The 19,145-nt window shown below is 37.8% G+C and overlaps 1 protein-coding gene across 1 annotated transcript in view; it reads right to left on the bottom strand.

Moving 5' to 3' along the window:
* LOC127438764 (aryl hydrocarbon receptor-like) overlaps positions 1–7,260 on the bottom strand; it is a 91,322-nt gene extending 84,062 nt beyond the window's left edge. The window contains exon 1 of the mRNA XM_051694601.1: positions 6,931–7,260. Within this exon, the coding sequence (XP_051550561.1) occupies positions 6,931–6,989 (59 nt within the window). The 5' untranslated portion in view covers positions 6,990–7,260. The remainder of the gene's footprint in view (positions 1–6,930) is intronic.
* Between the last annotated feature and the right edge of the window lie 11,885 nt (positions 7,261–19,145).

Genomic DNA, 19,145 nt, shown 5'->3' with positions numbered 1-19,145 from the left:
CCATTTACTGTGGTTGCCAAGGGATTTTTGTCACTGAAGACATCCCTCAAGTGGGAACATCTGAAAACTCTCACTCTATCTCTCCTTTTCTCTCCTCTTATGCACAAACATCTCAGGCCAACCACATGAGGTGTGACATCATCATTGTTTTCTTCTAGCATGTCCCAACATGCAATAAGGTGTCTCATGCCGCTTGCAATACACAGAGGACCATCTCAAGACTTGGTTCTTTGTTCTCTTGTCCTTTCTTGCTTTCTCTGCATTTTCTAATTGTATGTTTGTTTATTTCCTTTTCTTTTCGGGTTGGCACTCATCTAAAAAACCCAACCACTGGAAAGACAGTTTCAAAATATTCTGTCATTGTTGCACAATAGCTTATTTGTCGTCTGCATGTATTATGTTGTTCGAAAGGTTTACTGATGATAGTCACAATGCACAATCTTACAGCTCTTGGCAGCCTAGTTTGAGAAAAAATTTTCTACAAATCCCATGGTAGATTCTCTTTTGTCTAGCCACTCCATGTCCTTGGTACTGGTCAGTGGGGAAGTTGTGTGTAGATAGTCCAGTCAAAAACATTGGACACACCTAATCTTTCTTTAATACTTCTATTTTCTATGTTTTAGACTAACAGTAGCATCTTCAAAATTAAATGTCTACAAAACTAAATTCAAGCATTTAAGAACAAGCCATTAGATTAAAGTTTTTTGAAACATAACCTCTGTCAAGTGTGTCCAAAGTGACTGGAGTAAATTTACGTCAATCTCATTCCAGCCCCCATTACCAAAACCCTAACATTGCCTCTTACACAAAACAGATCTGAGATCAGAAGGGAAAGGGTGAATTTAGAAAACAGTGGTTGTTTTCCACCTGATAACCTCAGCTGAATCTCAACCACATCTGGTTTGAATCAAACACCAAGTTGAGGGGGGAAAAAAGAACAGAACTAAAATTGGCTCCAATGGCGTGCACTCAGTGCATCACACCGCATCGGTCAACTAGGCCCAGAGGGTCAGATAGGGCTGGGCGATATATAACATATATTCACACTGATTTTGGGGGATATACAATTAAGCAACACCAATATGCTGATAACTACCAAAAATCAGCTTATTCACAAAAAAAAAAAAAAAAAAAAAAAAACAATGCAAGAAAACATTGTACGTGACACTTCATTGTATTATTCTCTGCTTTTGCTGTCAAAATGTAAACACTCATGGGAACAACGCTTGAACACATTGGATAAGATGATAAGAATGCCAGTAAAGGCCTTTACATGCAATGCGAAACAGGGGTAATGGACGAAAATCTACCTGTCGATTGTTTTTTGCTTAAACTGTTTATGACCTACCCCAATAAATGAATGTCTGTTAACTGTGCTTACATGACCATAAACGTTTTTATTAATACGACTTATAAAGCATAATTAGTCTAAGATATTGCATTTAAACACCTTCAATGTGAATATCACAATTTTCCTAATATTCTCTATATTTGGCTTTTTATGAGGTTTACTGTAGACATTATGCTAGTTTTGCATTCCACCTTTTCTGGGAGATTGGGATCACTATTTCAAACTAAACAATTTCAGAGTAAAGACATAAATATTGGGACATATCGTAAACATCATTAAAAAATATTGAAATGTAAATTTTTTAGCAAAATCGTCCAGCCCTAGGAGTCACCGGGTACAAATTCATGTTCAGTCACCATTCTCAGGTGCCAACTTTATCTGACCATGAAGATTTAGTAATCAGGTGACTGCTTTCCTCTTGCCATCCTCAAAATAAGATGTGTGGGTATTTTAATTTGAAGGAGAGAGGGAGGGGCTTTCTTTTGGTTCTGGTCCAATTTTCTTTCAGCCCACAAAGCCATCAATGTATTGATTCCCGAGCCAGAAATACCATCGCAAAGGCACAGTACAGTAAACATGCCTTTTCTAAGGCCCTTTGTCAGGGTGCAAATGTAACTGCCTTACATCATAGCTAGAGGCAAGAAAGGGTGGGGCTGTTGTCAAGCAAGCAGTCTCTTTGACTTACTACTTCATTAAACAGACCACTGCGCATAAGCGTTTCAAGATTCAGACATGAACGCCCAGACGTCTGTCCTTTACTTATTCATACTGGACTCTGATGTGAAAATCGGTTTTTATTTGACCCTGAAGTCTGCAGTCTGTTCAGTATGTGGACAGTTCAAATTACAGCTGGATGCAAGTCAGCCTAATGAATTCTGTTAAAGAGTTTCAAGTCTATTTTCCAATCTGGTTGGGCTCAGGTTTGGGAATAAATTCAGCAATTTGCGCTCAGCTGTGCTAGCACATTATACACTTACACAATGAATGCCTGATTAAAAAATGGAAAGCAATTTTGTTTTTGGCATTATGTTTAATGCCATGCAAAAAACTAGGGATGCTCTGATCAGGATTTTTACAGCCGATACCGATCACCTTGTCACCTGATCGGCCGATCCCGATCATTTCACCTTTTATCGGGATCTTTCTGCACAACTGAATTTTCCTCTTCTCAGTTATATCACTTTGCCTAGTTTTTGCAGGCAAAAAAAAGTTTAAAAGGCTTATTAAAAAAGCTTTTTTAATAAGACTTCAAACAAGTATAGGCTAACACAATATTCTCTATATTAAGATAGATAGCCCTAAAAAAGCTTATTGTCAAACTGAAGACAAACTGATAACCCATAGGTGCAATTAAACTTAATGTGATGTGTTTTGGTTATTGGTTCATTGTCATTATTTCATATAATTCGTATTATTCATTATTTTACTTCTGTTTTATTTTTGCATTACATTTAATACTTTATATTATGGTATGTTAATATTGTATAAATAATTATTATAGTTATAAATGCCTTCCCTGCCTTTTCATTTAGTTGGATGATTGTATTAATAGTTCATTTTTCACTGGTTGCTGCTTGAACTTTAATGAGGTAAACACACGCTCTCTCATGAGGGAAAGGGATGAAAGGAAAGCGGAGAAAGAGCGCATGTTTCTGGACTCTACAGGTGCTACTATTTTTAATGCCATTTAATCGGGAGATATTTAATAAAGATGTTTGAATTACACTACATCTTGTAATTCATGTTATTACTGAGATGCCTATGCCTGGCGGAGACTGAGAAGCTGCCGCCATGAACGATAGTAAGGACAATTTCACAGCTCACGCTGTTTTCCCTTTGCCTTGTCGTGTGTGAAAGGCCACATTAACAGTACAGTACACAAACTTTTCATATTTGCCTCATATTCGACCAAATTACCAATCACTGATAGAGTCCTAGGACGTGCATATCAGCTGATACCGATCGGTGGCCGATCGACTGGAGCATCTCTACAAAAAACAGCTTAAAGTCAACATAAAATAACATTCGAAATAGGGCTGGGCGATAGGACGATGTAATCGGATATCGACAATGTCTTACAAAGATCCCTATGCCAACTGCGAACAGATGACGATCGACAATATCAGGAAATGGCAAAACCATGGGACTCTGGGAAGTCGCCAAATATATTAAACAGGGACCAGGGTGTGAAACTAGCACCCGTAACCCGCCAAATGCGACAAGGCTGAAACCAGTTCAAAAGTTCCTTATCCAAATGTATTTCATGCGCGGGTTCATGTGTGGGTAATTTTGGTCATCTACCCGCAACAGGTGGGCAACCTGTCTCGGACAGACAAATGACAAGAAATGCTGTTAGTCACAAAGACATGTGCTTGAAAAAACATACTTTATTATTTTTAAGAACAGATCAAAGAAAAGCCGTCAGTGCTTGTGTCTGATTCGCTGTTTGTTCAGAGACATGCAGCATGAGCCTGTCATGTGAAACAAGTGCATGTAAAGAGTTTTCACTCTTTTTTCACTGTTTCATTCATCTGAAAACTGTTTGCAAGAATAATGTCGTAATGCAAGACACATTCACCTTGAATCTAAAATTGAGTTTTATTTGATTTTATTTAGGCAGCATTAACTGTATTACCAAAACGCAATACAAACACAAATTCGATAAGAACACACATTTGGCAGCATTATTTTGGGAACACGAGGGAATTTATTAGGCTTATTTATTTTGATTATTGTTGTCTTTACATTTATAATTGTCTTTAGTTCTTAATCTGTAGGCTATTATATCAATAAATGAATAAAATGTTTAAAGCAAAATCAATAAAGCAAAGAAATTCACTGACCCTCGGCAGGGGGGTTGACAATGTAATCGGATATTGCAATATTTTTAAAGGCAATTATCGAAAAAAAAAAAAATTTTTACATATCGCCCAGCCCTAATTCAAAACCCACGGTATTCTAACATTACTTCCTTAATGTTAGCGCTTGATTTTATCCTTCATGTATTGACTGAATGGTAAAAAGTGGATGTTCTATTTCAGAGTGGAGTGTCCACGTTTCTAGAAAAACTATGCTGGACGTGGTCAATCGGCATGTACTGCACTGATGACGGAACCGGCACGCAGAAAGCCTAAGTATACTTTGGCATGAACTTTATTATTGATAGAATGTTCCATTGGTCAGACAAACACATAGTCCCAACCCAAACTCGTGCTTACTGGTTGAGCAATGTTGCGGTGACAGGCTGGCCAGGATGCTCAAACAGCGCCACGGAACCACAGTGTTTAAACTTTTCGAACAAATAAACCTACAAATGGCTTACTTATTAAAATGTACTTTAACATTAAAATAATTACACACTTCAGTTTCAGCCCACTGTAAGATGCTGAAAACTTCCACTTGAAGTTCCAGCTGCAGTTTCCAGCAGAGGCGAGCTGGTTCATTTCTTGTGCCAATATTTTTGTTTTCGCATAGATGAGAAGTGAGGAAATCTTGACAAGATTCTTTTGGGAGAGAGTGAGTGAAAGTAAGAGAGTGAGAAAGAGGTTCTACTGTTCTGCAGCATTCCAACTCCTAGCAGTCATGGTGTGAAGCCAGGTGTCCAGTTACACTCTCTCAATACCCTCTTTGTGTCAGATACGGTCTTTGGCCGTTCCAAAGCCTTGCCACCTTCCTGTCTTGTTTTAACGTCTATCAGCACGCTAAAACACAAACTGCAGTTCAAGCTCCAGTAAGTAGCTATTCTGAAGTGCGGACATACTGTGCAAAGGTCGTCAGTCTCCTGCGCCAATGACGGCGTTAATATACACATAACCCTGTGGGTGGGCCCGACGGTGCTGTATACAGGTACGGGATCTGCACCATTGCACTCTTATGAGAGTGTTTGCAGGCCAAATATGCTGGGCGACATCAACATGCAGACATACAAAGACTGCTAATACTTACACAAATCCCTTCTGACGGTCAACATATGTGATATAAATCATAAAAAAGCACTGTGAGCTTTTTAGTATTTATAAAATGCCTAAGAAGTCACACACTTTACATCAGTGTTTATGTTACAGTGTATTTACTTACAGTAAATACACTGTAAAGAGTGAAAAGGTGCAGTTGTTACCTTAAGAAGCCATTACTATTTACCTGAAAGTTTTAAAATGACATTTTAAATCAGTGTAACCTAAAAAAAAAAAAAGAAAGTCTGGTTGATCCTTGAATAAAACCAGTTAATTCAGATGTTACCACATGCAGCACATTTTAGATTACCTGACAAATGGTCAACATGATTTGCAATTATTTTGTAGAAAGCTTACAAATACACTTATTACTATTGCAGTTCATTACATTTGTATGCAATGTGGACACTGTACAGTGTTAACCAAAAAATAAGATAGTGTCCTAGAAGTGGGACAAACATTTCTAATGCGTTTCAGTACAATTTATGTTGGTTCAAACTAATAAGCCAGACCCAGCGACTATATTGCTGGTATTGCATATAGTTGAGTTTTACATTTTTTCAGTCAAAGTATCTGCAAAGTCATAAAAGAAGAGCATTAACAAGGTGCTACAACCGATCAAAGGCGTGCTTGGGCTTTTTAGCCAGTTCCACCGCAGTTGCGTAACAGTTTGCGTGACTTAAAAACGTTAAAAACCCTAATTTGAGGAGGGGGGAGGAAGCAAGAAGAAAGTTTAAAAAAAAAACTGTGTTCTCATGATTTGAAAAAAGGCTATATCAGATTACAATACCCCCCCCGTAAGTATCGCGTGAGAGCGCCGCCAACTCTCAACTTGATTATGATTAATATAAGAGTACTATTTCCATGCCAGACCCAAAACTATACACACCAAGCACGAATTTTTAAGGTGCCCCGATGAAGTCTGGAAGCCCCTGTGTACAGAGCTGGGTCAAATTCGGACTTCCTTTTGTTTGCGAAGCAACAATGAAACGCGTGAAAAAACAAACAGCACCGGCCCACGTATTTCCTGAGATTCATTAGAAAGTCCGAATTCACCAGGGGAGATTAAAAAAAAACGTCATTTTTGCAGACACAATATACTGTAATACATAAAGAGTACACCCAAACAAACATTGCAATTTTTTAATATTTTTTTTAACCATTTTAGTACTTTTGACTATATATATATATATATATGATAGATATATATAGATATATATACACACACACACCTTGTTATACAGCCAATAGATATGTATATGAACTGACACGAATATGAATTGCAAGATATACATTATGCGTTAACTTCATTTTCACAACAGCGTGTCCAATAAAAAACGCACCCAATTCCGATTTTGACATTTTTAAGACATCGCACGCGCATATACGTAAGTTTATCAGTTTTAAACACAGTTTTAGGGTTTATGTAACAAATGAAAGCATTGTTGAATAGAACGCGTTCCATTCTTCTCTCAGAACGTTCGTTCTGTTACATTATAACATTCGAACACTAGCCGTTCGAATTATTCCGATGTTTCTGGTGCGTTGTAACAATAACATCGATGCACGAGACGGGCGCGCTTTGAACTTGAACATGAGACACTCCACAGAAAGAAAAAAACTTACATTTTCTGAACAGGCTTCTTCCGTTTCTTGACCGCATATATACCGATACCCCCGGACATAGTTGTCTGGTGTCTGTGAGAAGTCTCTAAATATGACTAGCATATAAATTCCTCTCAGTTTCCCATAAATATCGTTGAAAGTGTGCGTTTTTCAGCACGCCCGACCCGTAAATCCTCTCAAATGGACAAAATATGAGGCGGATATTTCCAGTCAGATGTAAATCCTGTTGGTGGTACAGCTTGAATACCGAAAGCAGCTTAAAATGAACGCGAAAACTTCTTGAAAGTTTTCATCCTCCACGGCGGATGGCAATGGCGTGAGCTGAACAAATTTTCCTTCTGTCTTTTTTGTTTTTTTCGAGCTGTCATTCTCCAGTGGCTCCAAACAACCCCTGCAGGCAGCTGATTGGCTGCTAGTTCCGTGCGTCGACCAATCATAAGTCATCGCTAGGCCCAAAGCGCCTGGCAGGTAACCTGGACGCTCTGTCATTGGCTGGAAAAGTTTTCAGGAAATTATAAATAGAGAGGAGCGCTCTTAAGGTGGACCAGAGCAAAACCACAAGCGAGACTGCACCATCAATAGGCTGGAGTTTGATACAGTTGCAAAATCGATCACTGCTTTGTAAATAAAAGATTATAATTTCATTTCGTATACATAAATACACATCTGGAAGCTTGAAAAAAGGGAGAAATGTAATATAAAACCCAGGAAAATTAAACAACGGAGCACAAAGACATTTATATCACCCATTTAGAGTGTTATTACCATAATTAGTGGTCATTTGCTGTAATCACTGAAATTGCCTTTCATTATTTATGTTTTATTTATTTCTTTGCCCATGCATTTATTATCCGTGTTGTAGTCACTGTTACTGTTGTTTGACTCCTTGTTTATTCAAGACAGTAACAGGTTAGTTGAGTTCACCCGAAAATAAAAATTTCATCATTTACTCACCCTCATGTCATTCCAAACTCCACTTTTACATTCTTCTTCAGTTGTTTTTTGGCAATTCGCATTCTTCCTGCATTTTGCACCTACTGGGCAGGGAGGATAATTTATAGTAAAAAAAAGGACTTACATATTGATCTGTTTTTCACCCACACCTATAATATTGCTTCTGAAGATATAGAATTAAGCACTGGAGTTGTATTAATTACTTTTATATTGCCTTTATGCACTTTTTGGAGTTTAAATGTTCTGGCCACCATTCACTTGCATTAAATGGACCAACAGAGCGGAAATATTCTTCTAAAAATCTTAATTTGTGTTCTGCAGAATTAAGAAAGTCACACATCTGTGATGGCATGAGGTTGAGTAAATGATGAGAATTAAAATTTTTGGGTGAATTATTCCATTAAACAGCATATTAGGGACTGACAGCCTCAGTCACCATTCACTTTAATTGTATGGAGAGAACAAAAGATGCATTGAAAATGAAAGGTGAATGAGGCTAACACTCTGCCTGTAACAGCTAAAACATTTGTAAATGTGCAATGCATTAAGCTATAGGTGTAACAGGTCAGTTTAGGTAAGCAGATAGGATGCGCCTCAGGCCAGTTTTCCCCACATAATATTTCCCTGCTTTTTAATAGCTTGCTCATTGTATGTGTAAGTAGGAGTCTGTGTTTTGCGGACGTGCCTGTTATGGTGTCTGCGGTCACTCCCTCTACACATCAGGTTTCTATGTCTTCACCTCAGGTATTGTCTTTTCACCCACAGTTTATACAAAATAAAAACCAGGAAATACACACATGCACTTATCTGAATGGACAGAGAGAGAGAGAGAGAGAGAGAGAGAGAGAGAGAAGGGGGGGGGGGGGGCAGTTGAATTCTTGAATTGGAACATTATTAACAATCCAAAAGTAAAACAAAACTGCCTTGTTGTTGTGAATAGAGATGTCAATCGATTACAATTTTTAATCAAATTAATTAGAATGTGCATGCGCATTAGAAAACAAACCTGTAAAATTGCGTGTTTCAGCGTAATCTGAAAATGTTGTTTGATTTTATTGCTGGTTTAAAATATGTTCTTTGATCGTAATCTTGACCAACTGTTTTTGAGATTTCAGTGTTCCCCCATTCAAGCAGATAGGAGCTGCACTGGCATGACTGGAAATAGTCTCCCAAGAGCGTTCCAAAGATGGCCTACAGTGGACTGGCTTGCTAGAAAGACTTTTACGTTGCCAAAACAGAAATGTTTTGCTTACTGCCCCCTGGAGAAAAACAGGTGGTACTTCAAGCTTAAATTGCTGCGATGGTGGGAATATTCCTTATAAAGGTCCGGGGACATGATTAATTGCACCAATTTTTTTAAAACATTATTTTTATATAATTAATCGCACTGAATAAACGCTTTAATTCATCAGCCCTAGTTGTGACCACTTTCAGGAGCAGATGCTTTTTAAAATCATTGAAATCTGTTTTCTGCTAGTGTAACGGGAGCCAGCTGGTATGTGATAGCTGTGAAGTATGTGTAAACCTCACTCACCTGGCAGTACACTAGGTACTGACTTTAGGGGCTCTAGCCTTTAGTCTCCTTGTTAGCGCGCCCGCCTCCCATGCCGGCCAATGTTGATGACAAATTTTATCGGATGCACAGATTTTTACGACTTGTACACTGGTATTGCATTACTGAAGCATTCATCAGTAATTGTGATTAGTGGTGCTTTCTAAGACCGGCATCACTATTACTATTGCTTATACTTAGGGTTAGGGATTTGAACCATACCCTAACCCTAAAGGCTAGGTTATACTTCGGTTTTCAATAGAGCTTTGCTGTTATTTTCTATGCAATCAGACATGAATTTCCCCTGGTGGATGATAAAACAGGTTAAAAAATCCAAAAGCAAAATTGAAGGAGGGATTTGAGGTATATCTAGGGACAAAATATCAGCGAGGGTAGGCTCGTTTCACTTGGGCCAGTAATCAACCACACAGAACACCCCTATCAATGCTCTAGCATCCACTCAGATCACACTAGCAACCACAAAGGAATGCGTTAAAAGCCATTCAAAATGCCCTAAATTCAGAGTATACTTTGGTTTTCCGCCTGCCGGTACGAATTGTGCGCAAATTGCGATTTTTGCCTGCCGGATGATAAATTAGGTGGGGGAAGAAAAACATAGGGAGGGACCCAAGCCATATCTAGGGACCAGAATATGATGGGGGTGGGCTCATTTAACTTGGGCCAGTAAACAACCACCTAGCAACCAGTTAGAACACCCTAGCAATGGCATAGCAACATGCTTAAATCCACTCAGAACACCTTAGGAACTGTATCACAACACCCTTTACACCATAGCAACCACTAAGAACACACTAGCAATTGCATAGCAACATGCTAAAAAACATCCAACACCTTATGAACCGCACAGCAACCCCTAAAAACCACCCATTACACCAAGCAGCCACCAGAACACCCTAGCAACTGCATAGCAATGTTCTAAAAAACATTCAGAAGATGTTAGGAACCGTATAGTAACACCCTGGCAACCACACATTACACCCGTGGTGGCAAATTTTGCACAGATAAGCATCACTATAATCTAGTAGTAAAAATATAGTTGATTGTGTAAACTAATGTCCTACATTATTGCCAGCATTTACGTAAATGAAACCCCAGTGTACTGCTCTCACATAAATAATAACTAAATGTACCCACAGTGTTTAATTTCCTCTAAAATACAGTGGAACAGAGCAACTGCTCCTCGCCAGTGTGTGGGTGGTTTCCAGGCATTGCTCATTAGGTTTGTGAGGTCTGTGCATGTTAACACAATGACAAAGTGCTTTTCTGTTCCATAAGAAATAATATTGGACCTCCGTACACTGTTTACTCACCGGTGATTTGTCAGTGTGCTGTTTGAAAGTCCGGTCATGCAGTGAGAGGGAAAATAGAGGGTGAAATTGACCCAGGATAAATCCTTAAGACAGTGGGTGATTTTCAGCCGTGATTGACATATTCCAACACTGAAAAGGTTGGCTTTTGTGGCCCAACTTTGAGTCACACAAGTATTGACTTTTTGACAATATAAATTTGTTGTGCAATGTGTACTCTTGGCTATAATGTTCAGCCTCCTAAATTTAAATTGTCTATTTATTGTAATGTAAAGTGTTCTGAGTGTACTGTATATGTATGGATATGTGTGTAAAATTATATATATTTAATCTTCTATACAGTAGTAGATCAATCCAAAATCTCACACACCCATCTATCCACACACACACACACCCACCCACCCATCCATCCATCCATCCATCCATACAACCCACCCACCCATCCATCCATCCATACAACCTACCCACCCATCCATCCACACATCCATCTATACACCCATCCATTCACCCACCCATCTATACACCCAATCATACAACCCATCCATCCATCCATCCATCCATCCATCCACCCATCCATCCATAAAAAATTACAACACAACAAACCCACGTTTACGTGATATTTGAAATCATTGGGTTATTTTCTGCATTTGTTGACATCAAAATGTAAACAGGCAACGCAACACTTGCACACACTGGATAAGTCGTAAGAAAACTGGTAAAGGTGTTTACACGCAATGCGAAATTTGGGATAATGGGATCTTTTTTGTTGTTGTTGTTGCTTAAACTGGTTCTGACCATATTGCAATAAAGGAAAGTAATTAACCCGTTGGATTATAATTGCATAATCAGAGAACGTGAGAATGTTTATGTTAACGTATTTAACGTTCTTTCCGACAGAAATATCTGCCATTGCTTATTAGAATTAAAAGAAGGACTGGAATTTATTTTTATTCCATTTCTTTATTCTTATTATACTGCATGTTAAAAATATGAACTACGATTTTGGTGTAATCCAAAAAAAGACTAGAAAAGTAATATATGAAAGGTGTTAAAACCCCTTGTTTGGACACCTGCAGACATCTAAAATGCTTTCACTAGCAGTCTAACCAATAGAATGCCTGAAAAAAAGGTTTTTTGACCAAAACTTTATAAAGGTATGACAGTGTGTGAGACTCTTTCTACAGTTTTCATTACATTGACTGTCTTACACACCTGCCAACGATCACCCAGGTGCTTAACAGGTGTTTATTGGTTTACTACAGTAGTAATCTTACCAAAACAGAGATGTTCATGTTGACAAACAAGCTTCCATGGTAATTTAGGAGTCCCTGAGTAAACCGTGCACAGTGAGTTGTTTTCCGACACACCCTTGATTTACAAGACGATTTCCGTTGCGTTGTTGCGAAGAAGCAAATGAACTGGAAGCTACACAGTGGGGTCCAAAAGTCTGAGATCACTAATGAAAAAGCTTCTATTCTGAAAAGCTACCTTTTTTTCTTTACAAATTATATTCTCAGCATAACAATTTAAGAAAAAGTTATAGTTATAATATAAAAAATGACATGATTTTAAGAATTACAAATAGTATTTGGAATGTCTCCTTTTGTTTTAATAGCAGCATACACTCGAGATGACAATGACTCCATTTGTACAAAGGAGTTAACATGGTCAAATGTCACATATTTACTTATTTGATTAGTGACTTTAGTGCCGAATCTTAAATATTTCTGATTCGTTGAACGTTATTACTGTATGTTTCTTTCTTTAAATTTTCTTCAAAATCCTAACACTGTTCATTTCCAGGTTCAAATTAGGAGATATTGAGTTCCAGATTTTCAAAGTCTAACCCACTGTTGTTATAATGTATGTTATAATGTTGTATACATGGTCATATGTTATAATGTTGAATACATGGGCTGTGAAGCGTGTTGTCTAAGAAAATTGACAATTGCTTGTGTTATATTGTAAACAATTGTCCTCATTTGCAATGTGTTTCTCTTTCCAAGGTTTAACACTGGCATCCAGGCCGTAATTTGGTTACCCTACATGTCCTGTGCAAACACACACAAACACAAAAACCCATGGGCATTCACATAAAACACAAACACACTCCCTTGGACAACATAACAAAAGCATCGGTCACACTCCAGTTAGTCACCTTTAAATAAAACAGCTGGGCCAATGAAACCAGCCCAGACAAAAATGTGTGGTCTATTTACAGCAGTGATAGCATGAGAACATAAACACAAAGTCATCATTAGTAGAACGATCCTCTCAGGATATGTAAACACTCATCCTTTTCCATTTCAAGCTAGCTGCTTGGACAGGTGAACTCTGAAGGTGAATTCATTTCAAATGAATAAGCCACATTTCCAGCGGCAGATGTACAGTCACACCTGACTGTCCTCTGTCATCAAGAAGCGAATGGCTATTGTTGAGTGCCAATGAGTGTGAGACTCCACCGCTGATAAAATGATGGCTTAGATACCTGGAAAAATACAAAGCTCTGTTTATGCCACTGATAACGATCTGGCGTAAATGGAGAAATAAGCTCCGCCCACCGCCCCCTCACAACAGCCCTCTTAGATAAACGACTTCACCAGGAACTCAAGTACTTTAAAACACAACATTAGCTTAATGTAAACATTTTTGTTATGTACTGTACTTTCAATGATACATGGAGCTTCTTTCAAATCAGGGAGAGCAGTCACAAAAGCTAAATCTCAGAAAAGGTCAAAAGTTCAATTACACTAATACTTTGGTGGTTGACAAATAAGGTTGTACAAGATGACAAAAATGAGAAATCTTTTTAAAAAGTAGGTTAAAACACATCAAGTTTTGAGTTCATGTTGTTTCATACAGTTTTGGAAAATAAAAATGTTTATATAAAAAACAATGTTTTGTTTTTATACATTTTTAATATATATATATACCGTGCATCCGGAAAGTATTCACAGCGCTTAAATTTTTCCACATTTTGTTATGTTACAGCCTTATTCCAAAATGGATTAAAATTCATTATTTTCCTCAATTCTACAAACAATACCCCATAATGACAACGTGAAAGAAGTTTGTTTAAAATCTTTGCAAATTTATAAAAAAAAAAAAAAAAAAAAAAAAAAAAAAGAATTACATGTACAAAATATTCACAGCCTTTGCTCAATACTTTGTTGAAGCACCTTTGGCACCAATGACAGCCTCAAGTCTTTTTGAGTATGATGCTACAAGCTTGGCACACCTATTTTTGGGCAGTTTCTCCCATTCTTCTTTGCAGGACCTCTCAAGCTCCATCAGGCTGGATGGGGCACAGTCCACATCGGTGCACAGCCATTTTCAGATATCTCCAGAGATGTTCAATCGGGTTCAAGTCTGGGCTCTGGCTGGGCCACTCAAGGACATTCACAGAGTTGTCTCATAGCCACTCCTTTGTTATCTTGGCTGTGTGCTTAGGGTCGTTGTCCTGTTTGAAGATGAACCTTCGCCCCAGTCTGAGGTCCAGAGCGCTCTGGAGCAGGTTTTCATCAAGGATGTCTCTGTACATTGCTGCATTCATCTTTCCCTCTATCCTGACTAGTCTCCCAGTTCCTGCCACTGAAAAACATCCCCACAGCATGATGCTGCCACCACCATGCTTCACTGTAGGAATGGTATTGGCCAGGTGATGAGCGGTGCCTGGTTTCCTCCAGACATGATGCTTGCCATTCAGGCCAAAGAGTTCAATCTTTGTTTCTCATGGTCTGAGAGTCCTTCAGGTGCCTTTTGGCAAACTCCAGACGGGCTGTCATGTGCCTTTTACTGAGGAGTGGCTTCCGTCTGGCCACTCTACCATACAGGCCTGATTGGTGGAGTGCTGCAGAGATGGTTGTTCTTCTGGAAGGTTCTCCTCTCTCCACAGAGAAACGCTGGAGCTCTGTCAGAGTGACCATCAGGTTCTTGTTCACCTCCCTGACTAAGGCCCTTCTCCCCCGATCGCCCAGTTTGGCCAGGCGGCCAGCTCTAGGAAGAGTCCTGGTGGTTCCAAACTTCTTCCATTTACGGATGATGGAGGCCACTGTGCTCATTGGGACCTTCAATGCTGCAGAAATTTTTTTGTACCCTTCCCCAGATCTGAGCCTCAATACAATCATGTCTCAGGGGTCTACAGACAATTCCTTGGACTTCATGGCTTGGTTTGTGCTCTGACATGCACTGTTAACTGTGGGACCTTATATAGACAGGTGTGTGCCTTTCCAAATCATGTCCAATCAACTGAATTTACCACAGGTGGACTCCAATCAACAAGTTGTAGAAACATCTCAAGGATGATTAGTGGAAACAGGATGCACCTGAGCTCAATTTTGAGTGTCATGGCAAAGGCTGTGAATACTTATGTACATGTGATTTTTTTCGTTTTTTATTTTTAATAAATTTGCAAAGATTTCAAACAAACTTCTTTCACGTTGTCATTATGGGGTATTGTTTGTAGAATTTTGAAGAAAATAATGAATTTAATCCATTTTGGAATAAGGCTGTAACATAACAAAATGTGGAAAAAGTGAAGTGCTGTGAATTCTTTCTGGATGCACTGTATGTATATATATAATAATTTTGAACAGAAATTAAAAATATGTTCATCTTAGCAGAGCCGTAAATCAATTATTCAAGTCATTGATTTGTGTGAACTTAATAGATCCGGACAAAAAAAAAAAAAAAAAAAAAAGAGAGAAGCGACCCACTTGTTTTCTGTAGCAGTGGATTTGCATGTAGGCACCTAGTTAAAACTGTCTTCAATGAGAATATTTTTGTGAATTCTTTCATTCAAACTAACATTGCATACATCATATTTTCGCAATAATTCTTGGGAAAACAAGTAAACACAATAAAACCAAACTGGGATTAAGGTTAAATATCTATATTATAAAAAGGTAACTATATAATGAAAGTAGATTAAAAGTTTGAACTAGACATGGTTATTTTCCAGAAATGTCATGTTGGTGTCAGGTTGTCACATTTTTATTTTTTTAAAGTTTGTCATGTGTTTTCATGTAGTAATTTTATATTTTATGACACTTTTTGACAATTTATGTTGGCCAAAACAATGGTTTAATATTTTTTGCACATTACCTTTGCTGTTTAATGTGTTATTATTATATATATTTTTTAAAGCCTAATAGGCTATTCAGCAGTTGTTTCGCATTGTTACGACTTACCCCGTATAATGTAACAAAAGGTAGACATGTGTTCAATGAACTGTATCTTTTGACCAGGGGAAAAACAGAAAATAAACAGAAAGTGACATTTGATAATAAATCTACCCTTATAAATATTGACTAGAATAAAAAGTGCGACAACTATCCCAGGTCTTCATAGCATGTTAATATTATCACAACAGCTTTATATTTCAGGGCTGGTTCTAGACAGACAAATACAAAAACATTGTACAGGTACCTGATAAACTAACCATTAGATTGATTTCAATTCTTCCTATATTCCCCCCATGACTTTTATTTTGATGTCTTAAAGATGGAAAACTAATTTGGTTTTTCAGCTACCGTCAACTATATCAAGACTAAAAAAAGAAACAAAAACAATAAAAAAAATAAAATAAAATAAAATAAAATAAAAATCACATATAATGCAAACCTCATGCAAGTTGAAGATGTTAGGCAGAATGTTAATTTTGGGTGAACTATACCTTTAAGCAAGCATTAACTATGAGGAAAATTGGTGTTAAACCTGTAACCTCTGGGCCCCAGCGTGAGAGTTAAAGTAATAGCTACGATTACATTTACAGAAACTTTAAATAGCATGAACCGTTTGGTTTTATAGCATGATGTAAACTGTTTCTTTTTAATTACAGCAGTTTTTAATTATAATCAGATCTGCTGCCCAATGCATTTAGAGAGCTGCAAACAGTGACTAATAATATGGACACCTCGTTTAAATGTGAGCTAAAACAAACCTTTAGGCTTTTCCGTCACGCCTGGCTGATTTGGCAAAATGCAGTTTTTTACGCCACAGAATTAGTCTACCAGGAAACATTTGGCAATCGCTCGCTAAACAAGGCACATCTTTACAACAGTGGTTCCAAATAAACGTCCATTGGCCAGCACAGGGTAGTTTTGCCGTTTGTAAAAGGAAATGTAGCCTTGTTACCATAGAGGCAGTTTTGTTTAACTACAATAAAAACCAGAAACTATTTAAATTGCTGTTTATGATATGCCACCCTTCTGATTATGTTCAAATGATTTTTGTTAGGAAAACAAGTTAAAATAATAAGCTAAGAAGCTCAGCAGGCAATTCAAATAGTGTGTGATTTAGAAGATCTGAAATGAGTTTTGAGCTCATGTTAAAAGCACCATATCCCTGTTTAATAAGTAGAGACAACTAATTTATAAGTAAGCCTTTCATTGGTTTATGTCCACGAAAGTGCAACACTGCTCTGTAGTGTTAACAAAACATTACTTTGTTTAAGCATACCAACCAGCTAGACACAGCAACAGTGGCTCGACCAATGATGTGAGTTTGGGGCGGGGCTAACTGCTTGTCTGACCAATGGAAGATGGACTAAATGTTTTGGAAACCTGAGTGAAAAAAAGTTTAGCAATTCTGAATGGCGACACTATACATGCAGATTTTTTTTTTAATTCGTTTTTTTAAAGGTGCTGTAAGCGATTTTAGCATTCACATGACTGAGCATTTGAATTAGCCATGCACCCTTATTCCAAAACCCCGCCTTCCAAAGATAATTTTGAGACCAAAACTGAGCAAAAGAGCAGCATTGTTTGTTCTCGTGGCTGTCAAACTCAACACTGGCACAATAGCGCCCTCAACTGACAAACATTGTGAATCATAGCCTCAGTGATCCACTTCAAATACAACACTATGAGAACGAGCAAAATTATTGACAGGTGAAAAGCATCAATGTCCACAGACACATTTTTGTTTGCTGTTTACAAAGTCTACAGCTGTCACAGAGACCGGTGAGATATCTCAGAACACTTATTTAATAGTAATATTTTTAAGGGATTAGGAAATGTTTCATGAAAAAAATTGCTTACAGCATCTTTAACTGTACAATTGTAAATAATTTGCATTACTGCAATTTGTGTACTGAGATAAAGAAAGGTGTTTCTGTACTGAGATAAATCGTTTACTCTTTTATTCAAATTTGGTGAGTAATGGTTTATTTTTTAGAGCCTATGCTAAAAGTACAAATTGATTTTATTTTATTGACTTTTATTTTTGCTTATTTTTCAAAATGCAAAAGGAGAATTTATCTGGACATGCTCCAGAAAATGTTTTTAAAAACGTGGGAAATGTAAAAATATGCCTTGTTTATACTGTTTGCAATTAATTCAGCCTTCCAAAATCCTTAACTTAACAAAAATAAACAAATAAATAAATTGAGTGTGATCTGAAGAGGTATCTGGATAGGTAATGAGTTTGGAGAAAGAAAAAGAAAAAGCAAACGAGAAAGTGAGGCAGAGACAGCGAGGTCAAGTGAGGTGAATGAGATTCTTCCACTGTTATGTGTCATTAAAGCACTTCATTTCTAAACCTTCCAGATCCCAAATCTCCAGACAGCCCAGATACACAACTGACGTTGCCCAGATTCCTCAACACTGAACAAAAGAGTGTGATGGAGTTGGAATGTATGAATTCTGACTAATAATAAATAAACTAGACTATTACATTTTCTGAATAAAAAGTGTGCGGTTCTTGTTCATGCAAAACTCACTGCCACAATGCTACAGTGATGTTATATGGCCACTATGACATTCTGAGTGTTTTTTAGGCAGTTTATAAGTGGTTGCTAAGTTGCCCTGGGTGGTTGCTAGGGTATCGCTAGGTGGTTGCTTACTGGACCAAGTCAAAAGAGCCCACCCCGAAGTCTCGATGATATTCTGATCCCTAGATATGACTCAGGCTTTTCCTTCAATGTCTGGTGTGCACTGTATGATTCTTGCGGTCCTATGATTGTTGCATGATTGATTGTAAAATATGATCCCAGTGAGATCTTGGGTAAAAGTCCTGGCATAGTGTGTGACATCATATCAGACTGTACGATACACATCGTAGCAAAGAACTTGGTCCCAATTGTTGTGATTCACAGTGTTGATTGGGTGTTTCATCGCATCTGGCCATCCTAGGATCAGTCCGCAATTTTGCCATATGACAAGAGAAATTTTTTATGATCCCCGAAATTTCACAGCAAAATCAAGGCCAAAATCGTACAATATGAACCCAGCTTGACTCTCTGGGATTTTTCCGCCTGTTTTATCGTCCACCATGTGAAAAAGTATAAATCTGAAAAGTAATAACACACGTTTCTTCAACAAGCCACAAAAGTTGATGGATCATATCCGTAGTGCAAACAGTGCAGGATGAGTTATGTGGCG

Source organism: Myxocyprinus asiaticus, chromosome 50 (assembly GCF_019703515.2).
Source record: "Myxocyprinus asiaticus isolate MX2 ecotype Aquarium Trade chromosome 50, UBuf_Myxa_2, whole genome shotgun sequence".
NCBI lineage: Eukaryota > Metazoa > Chordata > Actinopteri > Cypriniformes > Catostomidae > Myxocyprinus > Myxocyprinus asiaticus.
This window is presented reverse-complemented; position numbering and strand designations above follow the sequence as displayed.